The 15,632-nt window shown below is 40.7% G+C and overlaps 1 protein-coding gene across 7 annotated transcripts in view; it reads left to right on the plus strand.

Annotated features, from left to right (window-relative positions):
• The first annotated feature begins 6,240 nt into the window (after window positions 1-6,240).
• PPFIA1 (PTPRF interacting protein alpha 1) overlaps window positions 6,241-15,632 on the plus strand; it is a 63,255-nt gene continuing 53,863 nt past the window's right edge. For 6 of the 7 annotated variants that reach the window (XM_068945417.1, XM_068945419.1, XM_068945422.1 and 3 more), the window contains exons 1-2: window positions 6,241-7,172; window positions 8,323-8,586. In XM_068945417.1, coding sequence (XP_068801518.1) covers window positions 8,323-8,586 — 264 coding nt within the window. In that variant the 5' untranslated portion in view covers window positions 6,241-7,172. The remainder of the gene's footprint in view (window positions 7,173-8,322; window positions 8,587-15,632) is intronic. The other variant, XM_068945418.1, reaches the window with a different exon arrangement.

Genomic DNA, 15,632 nt, shown 5'->3' on the forward strand with positions numbered 1-15,632 from the left:
GAGGCCCGGCCGCCGGCGGCCACCTCGCTCTCTGAACCGCCCTGGCTGCGAGCGGGCAGGAAGAGCTTGCTGTTTTGCTGAGCTTGGATAAACACTGGGATCTAATTTATCATGGGACAGGAAAGGAAAGCTTTTTGGCTCTTTCTCCTCCCTGTTTTTAACTTCTTTTGTTTGAATTTCATCATGTGGTTGTGAGGCGTAAAGAGTGGGATAGATGTTTGACCTGGGTCTCTGGACCGATCGCTTTGCTGTCGGCCGATTTAGAGCGCGGCTCTTTGGGGACGTCTCCGCAAGCGTAACATCCCAGGGAACGGCACGGACGGGGAGCCGCACCTCTTGCTGAACCTCTTGCATCGTACTCATTTGCTTAAAAAGACCTAGGTTGCTAGAGCCCTTGGTGTTATATGGTATGTCTTGGGTTACAGGCCTAGCAGGAATTAAAAAGGAAACCGTTTTTCTTTACTACCGAGTAAATAGGAATGTCAAGAAATCTTTTGGTATTTTACTGTAAATAACTGGCAGTTCTTCTGACTTTGTGTCCTGGGTATTGTGTGTGTGTGTGTTGTGTGCAACGCAGAGCATTATGCAAAGATCTGATTATTCGGTCATACTTGAGGCATTTGCAGTCCTGACGCTGTGCTGATCCTCTCTGAGCTTCGGTGGGCTCCACACAAGCGTAGCAATCTGACCTCAAAGTCAGGTCTTTGAAGTGTTTTTGAGGGGCCTTAGAATTTGCTGCTCTGTCTGAGGTCGAGGCTTTCAGTGTAGAATTCACAGTGTGAAGTGCTTAAAAAAAACAAAATAGGAAACTTTTAAAAGGAAATACTGCATTCAAGTTCGCTCCTGGACTAAGCCGTCCTTCTGAGCGTGGACAAACGCCGAACTCTCTGTGTGTGAGGAAATGGTGCCTCCTTTCTGTAGAGCAGACATTTGTATGTGACGTGAGCTCTCTTTCCGCCTGAGTCTGTGCGGACTGGAACCCACTTCTAAAGGAAGTGCCTGACCATTAACACCTCCTTCTCCCCTCTGAAAGCTGTCTAACCATGTACAGGGTAAGACAAGATTTGGCGGGTGACAAAGACATGGGTGAGAACTCCTTCAGGCTGAGGAGGCTCTACAGCTGAAACCTCCTGCTGCTCAGACGGGCACTCTGGCCGCTGGCGAGAGCAGCTGGGACAGCTGAACGCGAGAGTGCTCATGCCTTGTCAACAAACTGGTTGAAGTGAAGATTAATAGATGGAGGTCATTAACATTTATTCTCCGGTTCTGAATTGTGTGGTATGTTGTTTGCTTTGCTTTCATAATGAAGCATGATTATAGCTGGTAGATATATACAGCATTTTATTTTTAACCATTTAAGGTCAAAACAAAACTTAGTTTAAAAATAACAAAACACATTCCAAGTCATCCTAAAATGCAAAAGAAACGCAAAGATATCTTTTAGGATCCGTGTGAATACAGTGGTTTGCTTATGAATTTGTGCCACAGAACCTGGGTCTGAGGTAAATCAGTCTTGACTAGACTTAGTGCAGTGTCCAATTTGATAGAGATCATCAATTTTGTGCCTAATACGGTGTTTAACCTTTTAGCCCTTACATTCAGAATCTCTCCCTTTGACTCATGCATAAAATGAAAATCAAACCAGGATAGTTTATTTTTACTAACATTATTAGTTTTCATTTTTTATGTAGGACAAGTTGAAATGAAATAGTATTTGCTCATATAGCTGTAAATTCGACTGTATTTCTCAGTCTTGTTTTATTTTTGCTTGAACACATTATAATTGAAGATGCTGCCTTGACTGCTCCTTAGATTGGATGTCCTCTTCATTGACAGAACTGGTATGACAAATGTAGTCATGACAAAAGACGGGGATTTTGGCACGCACTGTCCACCTGCGTTGTGATCGGGAAGGACGGCCGGAGTTGCAACGTTTGTCAGGCAGAGCCAGGTCAAAGAGTCTAAGCCCATTTGAACTCTGACTCTCAAAGGATGAAGATAAAATAACGGCAGTTCCTTATCAGTAAAGGCATCTCATGGCTCCGCTGCCCTCACTGCCGCAGCTGACCCGTAAGAGGAACATATTCACAGGGTACAAAAATTCAGATCTCAGCTTAGGTACAGCATACGAGGTCCGCAGTGCAGCACAGTGTCATGTTATGGGTCAGAAGTGAGGGACGTGCTTTGTGTTGTGTGTCTTACTGGGTAATATGATGTGGGAGGGATGGGGGGAGAGGTTAAAAAGGAGAAGCTATGGGGAATAAGAGACTGTGCTACTCTGCAAAACTTAGGAGCAATGTGATAAGCATCATGGCTGTCATGGATAACTGTCTATAGCTGTAGTCTTAGTACCCAGCAGCGACCCTGGAATGCAGCAGGCTTCAGCACTGGGAACCAATTGCCTCGGCTGACTCTGAAATGTGGATATCTGCCACTCTGCTGGAACTGTTCATTTAGCTGGCAATTAGTAGCAACAAGATTCCCCAAAATACTGGAAAATCTTCTGAAATTCGCAGGTACTGCAATTTTTTGGTTTCTTTTCCACAAATAATTATGATCCCAATCCTACAAATTGTTCCCTTCTGAACAGCTAAATTTCTGAATTAATTGAAGCAATTGTAGCTTTGGCCTGGATGAAATCCTACTCTGCTTGTTATCAGGGGAACAGCTTTGCCTTTCTGGTAATAAAGAAGCCTACGAAATACCTATCAAAATCAGTTGATGGTAACTTAATTTAACATACTTTAAGTGTTATGCCTGCATGACAGTTATATTTAATAGTTCCATTATTCACCATGCAATAGTTCAGGCACAATTGTCCAACAGTACGGGTCCGTATCTAGTAACATTTGGAGAATGACAGGAAAATGAGATCTTTTTAGCAATAGTTTATCACTCCACTAGCGTGTTTGTAAAATGTGTTTTTCCTCCCCTCAGAATTAACATGAAATGTTCTTCTGTGGTTCAAAGAAAATTTTCATGCAAGTGTAAGCATGAAATCTAGAAACTGTTTGAACTCGAGAGTAGATCAGTGGACATAATTTCTGAAATGGCTGCTCTGCAACTACAGATGAAAAGACTAATGGCCTGTGGGGCATTATTTAAAAAGCTGGTCCCTTGGCTATTATTCATAAATGATTTCACAATGGAATCACTAATTTTCAATATTGAGGGCTTTCTACTAAAAATTAAGCAAGGCTATCACTTTGATACTAGACTTGCAGTACAAAATGAAGACAGTAGAGCAAAAAGTTTTAATCTTCCAGAAAATTACCATAGTTTTTGTTTATTTTTTAATAATGAGGAAAAGGAATTTATTTGATTTTTTTAACTTATTGCTATCCAGTTTTTTAGGTATCACTTTATCAGACTGATAAAAATTTGACTTACTTATTCCTTTGTATTTTCTTCTTGAATATTGCATTATAGAGGAAGGGAAAAATAGTCCAAACTCCTAGTCTGAGATTTAGGGAAATCACTCCCCGACTCTTCCACGTGTTTCTGACTGTGCTCAGAAAAATGTGTTAGTTTTTCACGTACGTAGAAAGAATTTAAATATTCTTACCAGTGCTTTGCTTAACTTTTCAAAGAGACGATCCAGTTAGCAGAGCATTTTTGTTTTCTTTAAAAAAGCAAACAAAATCAGGACTTACAGTATAAGCAATATACTTGTCCATGAATTGCATAGGAGTTATAGGAGATGATTTTACTAATGCAAAGACAAACAGAGCATTTGGGACAATGAAATAGAAGCAGGCTCTGTAGAAATGTGCTTAGAAATAAAAGAGCCGATTATTTTCAAGGTAATCTTCTGGGCCTAGTCTTAAGCACTAAGTAATTACCTTTATTTTACCTCAGAAATCTGTTGCTGTTCTTCATAACCACGGCCCAAATTCTGTCGCTAGTTCTACATATCAATTATGTGAAAGAAAGCCTCAGTGTGGGCAAAATAACAGGTTGAAGCCCGGAAGCCTCTTCCTTCCACCTGTCCTACGATCACTTTAAGGTTATGTTAAAATCAAAGCTAATAAGCATATAATATATCAGCATAAATATATCCAATCTTATAAGGAATAGCACTGCGCTGTATTGAGACTATTTGACAACACAGGTCATTCCATATCATTAGGGGGCTTTCCTCCGGAATGACACAATTGATTTTAACTTTTTTGCTACTGTTTCTGTATTGAAAAGTCAGATCTCGGTATTTTATACAATTACAGTTCAGATGTGTATTATTTGGCATTGAATCTCTGCTAGCCAGTATTTGGTAGAACTCATGATTTGAATGTGCCTCCTAATATTTGGCTTTTTCCTTAAAGTCCTGGCTTCCGGAGTCATGTGATTACATCAGACACTTCAAGAGAAAAAAAAAATCTAGATCTCATGGTTCTAGAGAAAAAACTTAAAAATCTGATCTGAATTCACCCTAGGGCTCAAATACCAAAGGCAAATACAGAGCACAATGTATTAAGTTCATAATTGTAAAGGTTTTCCTGCCTGGGGGAAGGAAGAGTGACTTATTAATAACTCTAGTCAGTTCTAGGTGCCTCTACGTTGTGTTTACAAATTAGGTGTCACATAACTCAGTCATAAAACTGCATGAGCTTCAGTTCAGGGACTGTTATTTTTTTGCATGACCTGCAACTGTGTAACCGGCCCCTGACGCTTATTGGAGCTTTGCATTTATAAAAGAAAGAACGGGGTCTAAAATGCAAATGCTTTATTCAGTGACGCTTTAAAGTAGTAACACAAACTTTTTACAAAGGGTACAGAGAGTACTTTTCTAAGCTTTGCGTACAGATTAAAACCCTACTGCGTTGTGTGAAAAAGCCTTACAAACATGATGAACCTGGAACAGAGTGAAAGCTATGTACGTGCAAGCGGAAAGTATTTATATGCTGTTTGGAAACAGTTTTAAACTGGGGGAGCGGGGCGGGGGAGGCTCTTTTGTCAGTGTAGCCAAACCCCATTTCCTGTGGGGAGTAAGCTGTACCAGTGAAACCCCCTTTCGCTGGTGTAACTGTGTCGGTGCTACAGGCTCGGCCAGCGCGGCTCACCTGCTTTTCTCCTAGTCCTGCCCCACAGGTTAAACCTTCCTAGCCGGGACCAGCCCCTGGGACCGCGCGCAAACGTCGTACCAACGGTGGTGGGAGAAAGCTCCTCGCGCCGTTTCATCTGCCGCTTTGCGCGGACAGGAGACCCATACAGGCCGTTCCTCCTCTAGCCCCTTTACTCATGCCAGAGCCCTTAGTCATACAGGATTATTGGTTAAAACCATCACCCCATAGCTGTGTGAGCGCTAGCTAATTTTTTTGAATGAAGGTGGAGAGCGCAGGCCGAGGGGCCCGGCTGTGGCTCGGGGGGGTAGGCCCAGGCCCAGGCCCGGGGCCTGGCTGCGGCCAAGGCTGAGGCCAAGGCGGAGGGAGTGGGCGATGCCCGCCGCGGGCTGCGTGGCCGCTGCCAGGAGCGGGCAGACCTGCCTGGCAGGGCCGTGCCGGGACACGCAGAGCCCGAGGAAGGAGGCTTCGCCAGCCGTCCCCGCGTGTAATTACGGGGCAACACTGGCACACACAGCGCCCTTGAGCGCCGGGCGCCCTTGCTGCTGAGGCCTCAGCGAGCGTGCCTCCCTGCGCGGAGGCGGGCGGCGCGGCGCGGCGCGGCGCGGCCCGGCCCGGCCCTCCTCGCGGGTTGACAGCCGCGGGCGGCGGGAGCATCGCTGGCAGGGCACCGGGGGGGAGCGGGGCTCGAACCCGCGGCCACGGACGACGGCAGGGGCGGGAAGGTAGGCGCGCCCGACCCCCGCGCGGGGCATTGTGGGCCCCGGAGTAATTTATGCAGGACCGCAGAGGGCGCCGGGAGAAGCGGGAGGCGGCGGCGGCGCGGGGGCTGGCGGCGGCGGCCGGGGCTGGCGCGGCCGGCGGCGGGTCGGGCTCGGGGTCCGGCTGGCGGCCGTGAAGGGGCGCTCGGAGCGCGCGGGGCCTGCGCCGCCCCCTGAGGCCGCAGCGGCACCGGCGGACGCAGGCCGCCGCCGCGGAGCAGCGGCACCAGCCGGTCTCGGCCAGCCCTTCGCCGGCCGCCGCGGCCGCGGAGGTGGCGGCGGGCGGAGCCGGGCCCGGCTCGCGGCGACGCGCGCGGCCCCGCCGCTCCCTAGCGAGGGCCCCGCTGGGCGCGGGGCCTCCGCGGCCGCGCTCGCCGCTGCGGCGGCCCGAGCCGGCCCTGCGCGGGCTGCCGCGGAGCGGGGCTGCGCCGCCGCGCAGGGAGGCCCGGCGCGGCGCGGCGCTCCCGCGGGAGCAGGGAGCCCTGTCTCGCCGTCTCGGTGCATCTTTGTTTGCCGGGGCCTCCGCAGGGCAGAGAGGCGTCGAGAGCCGGCCTTGAGCTGCCGGTTTTGCCCGTGGCTCCTGGGCCCTGCCGCCTCCTGCGCCGCCTGCCTCCGTTTCCCGGCTGGTTTCTTTCATCCCTCTCGGCTGGATATCGAAATTCCGCAGCATCGTCGGTGGGACTGGCCGGGGCCAGAGTGCGCCTGTAAAGCGGCTGGAGGAGTAATGCAGGCGAAGCTGCGAGTCTCCCTTCTGCTCGCCTTTCAAACCGGTATCAGCTCCTCGCTTTTGGGATTATAAATGTTTGAGCTAAGGCCCAGGAAACTGAAAGGAGAGCCTCCTGTTGGAATTAATAGAGGAGGAAAAAAAGGAGGCTTTTCCAAATCCTTTGCAAGAAAACTCAAGTCGTTGTTCCGTCCTGTCCTTTTTCTGTTCAATAAAGTGACTGTGACCTGAGTGGAATTTCAGAGCAATGAACTATTGAAGCTTGTTGCACCAGCGGCATAGAGTATTTTTTTTTCTCTGCACGTGATTCCAGCTGTTGCAGGAACTATGGGCCAGTAATAGAGAGATGGGAAGCTGAAAAGGTTTATTTTCACGTTCTCTGTTCTGGGGACTTGAGTAGTTAGCTGAAGTTGCTGCTGCTTTTTACTGGATCAGCTCTTTGCCCCGCAGGTTTATTCATTTTCGTGTGTATGGAGTATTTCAATTACATAGACGTTGGGCTAGAGCTGAATGGATAGTTTGCAATCTGAAAAGTTTTGGGGGATAACAGAAGACTAAAAACAGAAAAACTGGTACTGCAGGAAACTTGACGCCTGTTTTCCAAGCCTTTTTATTTCATTGAACAAGGTAAATAACGTAGTGGTGTCGAAAATACAGGCCTTTTGGTAATCATGCATAAAAATGTTGCAGCATTTCAGACTTTTTGAAGTTTTTCAAGAGATTCAGAGGTGTAGTCCCACGGTAATGCTCTGAATAAGTTTAATTGTTCTTTAAAATGTGCAGATATCAATGTGAACTTAAAGGCTGAGAACAAACGTTATGGTACCTGGGAGGATGTGAGAGAACTTTTTTCTTATCTGTTTTAGGGTCTCGTAGGTTTGTGTTGTTGAGAGAGGCTGTCTGGAGACCTTCAGAGGTCTTCAGGACCTTCAGAAGGTTCAGTGAGAATGTGCAGTAATCACATGTGTGATTTTTTTTCCTATGCTTTTTAAAAAGTTTCTGTCTCCTGTGGTGATCTGCTTGGGGTCTTTAAAGCATCCATCCAGTTTAACAGTAGTAATGTAATTAAATTTGTACTGTTAACTGTGTTCATACTGTGACTTCAATTATTTTCACTTACATTTACTGTTGTTATCAACAGTGACAGCTGGTACCACTTAATAACGACATCTTACTTTCTCTTATTATTTTATTACTGTTGAGGGCTTTTATCTTCTTTTACATGTTTCTCTCTTGAATTGGAGAATCTGGATTTACTGTTAATTTACATGCATCAAATTTACCATAGAGGTTCTGCTCCTAGCATAAGCTCAAAGTAGTTGTTTAGAATACCTTCTTTGTGTATGGTAGGAGTTGGAGAAGACAGATAATGATTCTCAAAATATGCAATATAATCAGTAACAAGTTTAAGTATATAATTTTTGTGTCTTGCTGCTTGCTTTATCTTTCTTTTTCAAAGACCTCAGCAACAGTTTCCTCTTAACAAAAATATAAATCTGTTAAAATGAGATCATAGTTTGAAATGTAGCTGTAGAAATCTGATTTTGCAAGAAGTCACAAGATTCTCATTATAAAGTGATTAAATTGGTTGTATACCTTTTCTCCTGCAGTCTTAATGAAACAGTGGCAAGCACAAAGGTGTTGGCAACCTTTGCTGATGCTATCATTGGGAAAGCTAAATTGGTGTTATGGGTAGTATCCCAAGTTCCTTTGCTTATCATGTTTAGATTTGTTTGACTGAGACTTATGGTTTTTATTTCTCTTGTTTTATTTCAAGATGATGTGTGAGGTGATGCCAACCATCAGTGAGGCAGAGATTCCCTCTGGGGGAAATGGAGGCCATGGTTCAGGTTCCCCGTTACAGTCAGATGCTGATTCCCATTTTGAGCAGTTAATGGTGTCCATGTTGGAAGAAAGGGATCGCCTTCTGGAAACGCTAAGAGAAACTCAGGAGACGCTAGCGTTGACCCAGGGCAAGCTACATGAAGTTGGTCATGAGAGAGATTCCTTGCAGAGACAGCTCAATACTGCACTTCCACAGGTATGGACATTTTCAAAGGAGGGTATCTGGTGATAATTTTTTTCTGTGTCATTTTGTTTTTGTTTTTTTCTTTATTCAATTTACTTAAAAGTCAGGTTATGTCAGGGGAAGATCAATCTAGCCTAGTATTTTCCTGAAGGTATTTGTTGTTGCTTACTTTGAGACATGCAAAAGTAGAGACCAACCAAAGACCAGCCCTTTCCCTCCTGTATGCTTTCCTGGTTTTTGGTGTTTCTTTGGCTTAGGGGCAGCTTGAACGTTAAGGTGTATCTACATCCTTTTGTGTAATAGAACTTGTTGGACTTTCTTCTACCACTCTCGTAATTTTTTTTTTAAATGCAGTTTCTATCTGCCTTATTCATTCATATGCTCAAGGATTACATATAAGCTGTTGGAGAGAAAGCAAACCATTCTGATACTGTTATGGACTTAGATTCAAAAACTGGGAAGTTTAAGACTGCTACCTTGTGAATACGTGCTGTGTTGCCGTGGCAGTACAGAAATCTGAGCGTTTTGGTTACCTCGCTTAGTGCCTTTTAGGAGTATGGATTTGTGTTTGATAGGAGTTACTAATGATTAGCTTCTGGAGGAGCTTTCTACCAGGAAGGCAGTAAACTAACATACAGCCTGTGCTACTAAAAGTATTATATAGGACAGTAGTGTGTAGTTAGGAAAAATAGTTCATATCTACAGAACTTGTCTGTTTTTATCCATTCTAGTTAAAAAGAATACAACTGAACCTTTTTAACCTTGAAAAATTTCAAAAAGCTGCAAGAACCCATCTGATGATAGTCAAAGCAGGGACTGCTTTCAGTCTTCAAATGACTGATGATAACCTTATACTTCCTAGCATATTTGGTTATGATTCCAAGTATGTCATGATAGTGATGTACACACATGTTATTCCAAGAATACATATTATTTTCCAAATGTTTACATATCCTTAAATATTGTAGTTACTGTTTATACTCTTTAAAACAGTAGTCTTAAACCTTCTTATTTCCACTACTTTCATCCTAGCGTAGTCACTGTATGACTCCTAGTATGGTAAGCTGTCCTGGAAATAACTCAGGAATAGGAAATAAAAAGTAATACATGTTCATATAGTTGTATTACTACGGTATGGTAGAAATCAGAAAGGAAAAGTTTCCAGCCTTTGCTGCTTCCTGTGTTAAATCATGTGCTTCAGGCAAAAATCATTATTTGTTTTTCCTTTGTTTTTTATTGTAATAGTTGTGGCTTCTCGTTAGCCACTATTTTAGATCTGCTGCATTAATGTATGCTATTAACCAGTTGTATGGTCTACAGACTGTTACACTTGAATTTGTGACTGAGTAGAATCACCAAGGCTCTAAACTGTACCGTTCCTCTTTTTTCCCTTTTCAATTCTCAGATTTCTTTCCTAAATCTATAAGCTACTAATATGTAAGCATTTCTTTCAAAGATAAAAGATTAATGCAGTTGAATTCCAAATTTCAAGAATGTCATAAATGTCTCACGTCAAGTCTGTAGGAAGCAGCGTCTCATAGTTGAGAGAAATTTTACTGGAACTTTAGATAAATATACAGCAAAGAATGGATTTTTATAGATTGCTGCTGAAAAAATTTATCTTGTTTTTATCCTCAGTGGTGCTTAAGTTTAAACAATTACAGCAAGTGACGATGATGCCTTCAAGTTACGTTCCTGAAATATTTTATTGTTGCTACAAATCAGAAATAATATCTTATGTATTTGACAACTTTTGTTGTTGCTACAGTAAACAGTCAGTTACTTTGTGTATATATAGACTTCTGACAAATGATGAAACAGAATGCTTTTTAAAAATTCTAATAAATATTCCCTGCGGAAACTTTGTGGTGACTATAACATTTGAAACTATTTAAACTTTTGTATTAATTACTGCAAACTGAGCATTCTTTTGAACTAGTGCCTCAAATGACCCATTCTTTAGCTGTGGATTTCAAGTAGGGGTGGAAGCAGGATAAGTTTAAATTTACTGACAACTGTACTACTTTTTTTTTTTTCTCCCCTCCCCCTGGGGAAAAAAGGCTTTTCCTCACCAAGTATTTTGTTTTCCTCACCAAGTTTTATTTTTTATTGTTTGATTCTTTTTTTTTTGTAGTAATTGCTTACTAGTTAGTAGAAAATCAGTAGTAGTTGATCAATTTGAATAGTTGCACAAATACTAGTATAATTGCATGAATTACTAAGTTACTCTCTAAGCAGTGTATTGTTTCTCCTTTAGCTTGGCTTGTAGCTTGTAACAAGCCTTTGTAGTTCTTTTGGAGTATTTTATCTTAGAGTATTGCGTAGAACTGTTTGCATGTGTGCTTTATCTTTTATATATTTAGTTTAATCAGCTAGTAGACTGTTCTGATGATTGATGGAAACTCCTCTTGTATAAAAGAAGGCATGCAAATTGATTGCTTCTGTGGCAAAAGTACTTCTCTAGTATTAAGAGACTGAGTCTCTAATAGAATCCCTGTATTTAATTCCTTACTTTCACTGGATTTCTGTGTATAAGAAAGAGGCTCGCATTTGTGCATATGTAGTTTCCAAATGACAAATCAGTACTTGTCTGTTTGCACATCTTGTAAGTTATAAAAGTAAATGTAGCTTATTCTGCCGCAGTGATGCTCATTCTCTGAAGTGTTAGAGAAGCAGGCTTTTTCTAGCATACTTGTATTGTTGTGATCAGTTTGTAATTAAAGGGCAACCTGTTCTGGCTCATACAAAACTGAAACAGCTATTTAAAGTAGGAAGACTTGTTGTGGTTCTCTAGTTTACAAAAAAAAAAAAAAAAAAAAGCATGATGATCCTATATAGATGGGCTTATCTGTAACATTTGATATTGAGTAAATTGATAGGTTTCCCCATATGAACAGCTGAAAACAAACTAGATCGATGCTATCTTGATGAAATAACTAGGTTCTGTTTAATTTGGCAATGTTTTTTATTTTCTGGGAGTTGACTTCTCTACGGATTGCCCTAGTCAAAGTGTACTCTGACTTTGGAAGATGAACTTGGTGAAACAAACTACTATGCAAGAATTTAAAAGTAAGCTTATTCGTCACAGAATTCTCCACAGAAGTATTTAAAATTAACTTTTTACTCTGCGAATTTAGAGAACTTGTCTTTTTAATGTAAATGTATTTAGTTATGATTGAAATTATGGTCAGATGAATGGTTGGTCTCTTATTTTTCATGCTCTTTACATGCTTTCTGGAGTATATTGTATAAAACTAAGATTAGTGTACTTTGAACTTATAAATTACTCTGTGAAACATGTGTGGCACTCCTGTATTTAAAGTAGAATTTTGAACTTAAGATTGGTGAGTTCCTGGTTTTGTTAGTTACTGCTTGTGCATATTGACATGGTTTATAATCAGCATGACTACTAGTTTTTGCAGTTGAGGCCTTACACACTAAGGGTCAATTTTGCTAGTAGAATTCAGTGCAGATTTCTGTAAATGATAACATACTTTGTACAGAGAAAACTAGAGCTTAATATACACAGACACAGGTGTCTAGTACAGATAAGAGCACTGTTGATGAATTCACAGCCACTTCTATCTGGAAGAAGGTTGTAGTATTTGTATTACAGAATTTTACAAGCTGATGAATGAATATTATGCTTTTGTAATGTAGCAACACGCTTAAGACCATCTTTAATCTTAAACTTATCAGACTTCTTATTTCTATGCAAGATAAGTAAAATTAAAGTAAGTGGGTTTCAGAATTTCTTTATTCAAACTGTTTGTATATAGGATCAGGAAGAATTTTCAGTTAGAAACTGTGTGTGAGTGATTATTGAGCTTCTCCTGTAATATGGAGTTAAACATAGAGAAAAGCTGCTTATGATTTTGGTTTGGCTTCAAATTTATTAAGGTGCTCAAAGTATCTTAATTTAAAGTGAGTCCCCTGAAGGCCATCTTTAGCTGCATTCTGTCTATAGTGAATATTCTATCACTACTAAACACTTCAGTTACAAATACTGTGTGTCTATTTATGCTTGTGTTCAATTAAACTCAGGTATGTCTCTATATAAACATCTTTAAACAATATCCCAACTAAAATTTTTGTGATTGTTAAATATTATTTGACTCTTAATGTTAGTAAATTACTGGAGATATATATATATATGTATGTGTATATATATATACACACACACACACAATATACTAAAAATCTACACTAGTTTGAGTCAGATGCAGATGTGAGTTAGTGTTTGGAATACCTCACTGACTGTCTCAGAAAGTCTTAGTTTCCCTAACTCTTCCTTCTTTCCAAGGCATCGAAAGAGACAATTCGTGTCTAAAACCTTCAGAATATGGAGTTAACTGTTCTGTGATCTGCCAAACAATTTTATCTTCTATAGGAGTATATTCAGGACTAAGTCTCTAGCATTTAGTCTGACTTATCATTTTCTCACTGAAGTACCTGTGTGTGTGAATCTATTTGCTTTTTTTATTGAGACATCACACCCCTATCCAACAGTAATCTGTTTGCCCACTGTTAGCATCCAGTTGTTCATACTCTGCTTCTAATTTAGATTATCTTGATTATAAATAGATGTTCTAGCTAGACTAAATTTAAAATTAGTTTTACATTTTCTTGTATTTGAGGGTGAATCTTAGTGGTGTTTTGATGGTCCATCAGTACCTTTAATACAAAGGTTTTATGAAGTCTGAAAGTACAGTTATTATTTTCCTTAGTTTATTTATAGGGAGGACATTTTGGTTACTACATAGAAATGATTTTTATTTGTTTTTAGCGGTGATTTATAGATTTAGCCCTGAAAGGTAAGCCTCTGTTACTATGTGCAGGTGTTTGATATTGGGTTTGTTACATTTTGCATGTTACAGTCCTGTGCTAGTGAGTGGCAGTCTAATGTAACATGCTGTACATAAGCTTCGGTGAAAAGAGCTTTAATCAAAACAAGCAATTCTTAAATTAAGCTAATAACTTTAGAACCAGCTGAATTTCACATGTATGCTCATCTGTGCTAGCTTACCTGCAGCCACTTGTTTAAAAAAGTGGCATTTGTCTTGGTATTCTGAAGATAGAGAATTCTTCATGTGTCAGTGCTGCTGTTTCTCCTCTCTTCCTTTTTAAGATTATGCTAGAAAATTACTTTTAAGGTACTTGCCAGCAAGACTTAAGAGCTTCAGCATGGCTATGCAGCTGTAACTGCAATCTGAATTTTTTTTTTTTTTAAACAAGCCCTTGGATTCTCTTAATTTGTTTATGATCAATACAAATTAAAAATACAACGTTTTTCTTTTCAGGTTCTTAATGTCTTAATATCCTTTGACCTATGACTTTGGATTCTCCTTTCTGCTATTTATTTAGGAGAAAGAGATGTTAATTTTAATCATACTATAGGATTTGATTTTAGAAATGTAAGTATTCATCTGTCTGTGGTGTATTACTGTGCTTGTAAGATAATTAACAGTCTTTTGAAACTTGGCAGTCAGGTGCTTTTAGAATAGGGAAACAACCTATTAATAGGTTAAAAAACACAAACTCTTTATGTGATTTTTATTGAGTTGTACTGGGAACACATTCACCTAATGTGATGTGATAACGCTGCATTTAAAACCCCAAAATGCTATCCAGAGAGGAGCATAGAAACTTAAGTGAAAAGTTATAAGGACAAAAAACATACCTTGGTTGTTTGGCAATTAATGTAGAAATGTGAATGTTAGTCTGATGTCAGGATATTTGCTATGTGTAGATCACTTATGGTTAACGGTATTGATTGGAGAACTTGTATCTTTGGAGAGAACCTGTGTATTAGTAATTCTAGTTTTTGCAGGAACTTAACGCTGCATCCCAGTACTCAATTAATATACTTCACATTTTAACATAATTTTGCATTTTTAATTTTCCTTCTTTAAAGAACAGGGGTCTTCATGTAAGCTGCTTTTAGTGTTTAAGGCAGCTTAGGTCACTTTAAGTCTTTAAGGGTGACTGTGTGCTGACATATTAGAAAAAACTTTCTGTAATCACTTGTGCATACGGATCTCAATCTACAAATACTGAGAAGGGATAAATTCACGCTGAGCTTGTCAGGTAATCTGAGCGTTTATAAATTTAGTTTTCCAAGTATATTTTTTTTGCAAGCTTGGTTGTGGACTCCCCAAATGTAGAGTGGGAAATGTGTGGCAATTCTTGCCAGGAAAAAGGTTTTCACATTCTCCAGGCTGAAGAAAGAATTATTATTTTGCTGTAACATGCAGTGAGTTTGTTAGTAATTCAACTTGAATTTTTCATGTAAGAAAAGCATGCAAATATTGTTTCTGCAGTTTATAAACTCAAGATATTGTGTAGTACACTAAATATATATCTGTAGGTCACTTGGGATAATCCTCCTAGTTAGCGCATTTAAAACTGGAGGAACGTTGTGGTTACGATACTTGCATTAAAGGCATTGCTCGGTTCAGTTCTTCTGATGTGTTGATCCTCTATAAATTTACGTGAATTGTTAATTACGTTGTCTTTTGTCAATGACTCTAATCCATTTCGGACTTCATCTTGTTCCATGTTGTTCCTGCTTGAGCAGGGGGGTTGGACTAGACAATCTCCAGAGGTCTTTTCCAACCTCAACTATTCTGTGTTTCATAAACTATACTGAAAATCCCCTCTTCCCCTGCTTCCGATTGGCTATGGTGACAAGGCTCTGCAGCCTGTTCCTTCAGCAGCTAGAGTATCACGTTTTAAAGGGAAGCTTTGTTGCTTAATCTTCTCTTCTGCTGTTCCACGTTGGCTAGCCTCAAGCTTTGCTTGTATGTTTATGCAGATACGTGTCAGGATATATTTTTTGACAATGGTAGTGAAAATCTTAATTGGAATATAATTTGGGTTGCATTTGGAAAATACTACGTCTTTTTTGATGGGTACAAATAAGTAAGGGCAGTCAGCGTATCCTTTCCAGTACTACTACTGTTTTATGGTTATATTTTCAGAACTGTAAATGCTTAGAAATAATATTTTGTTATGAACTTTTATGAAGCGCTCCAAGATTCTTTGATGAAAAGGTCCTT

Source organism: Struthio camelus, chromosome 5 (genome assembly GCF_040807025.1).
Source record: "Struthio camelus isolate bStrCam1 chromosome 5, bStrCam1.hap1, whole genome shotgun sequence".
Classification (NCBI taxonomy): domain Eukaryota; kingdom Metazoa; phylum Chordata; class Aves; order Struthioniformes; family Struthionidae; genus Struthio; species Struthio camelus.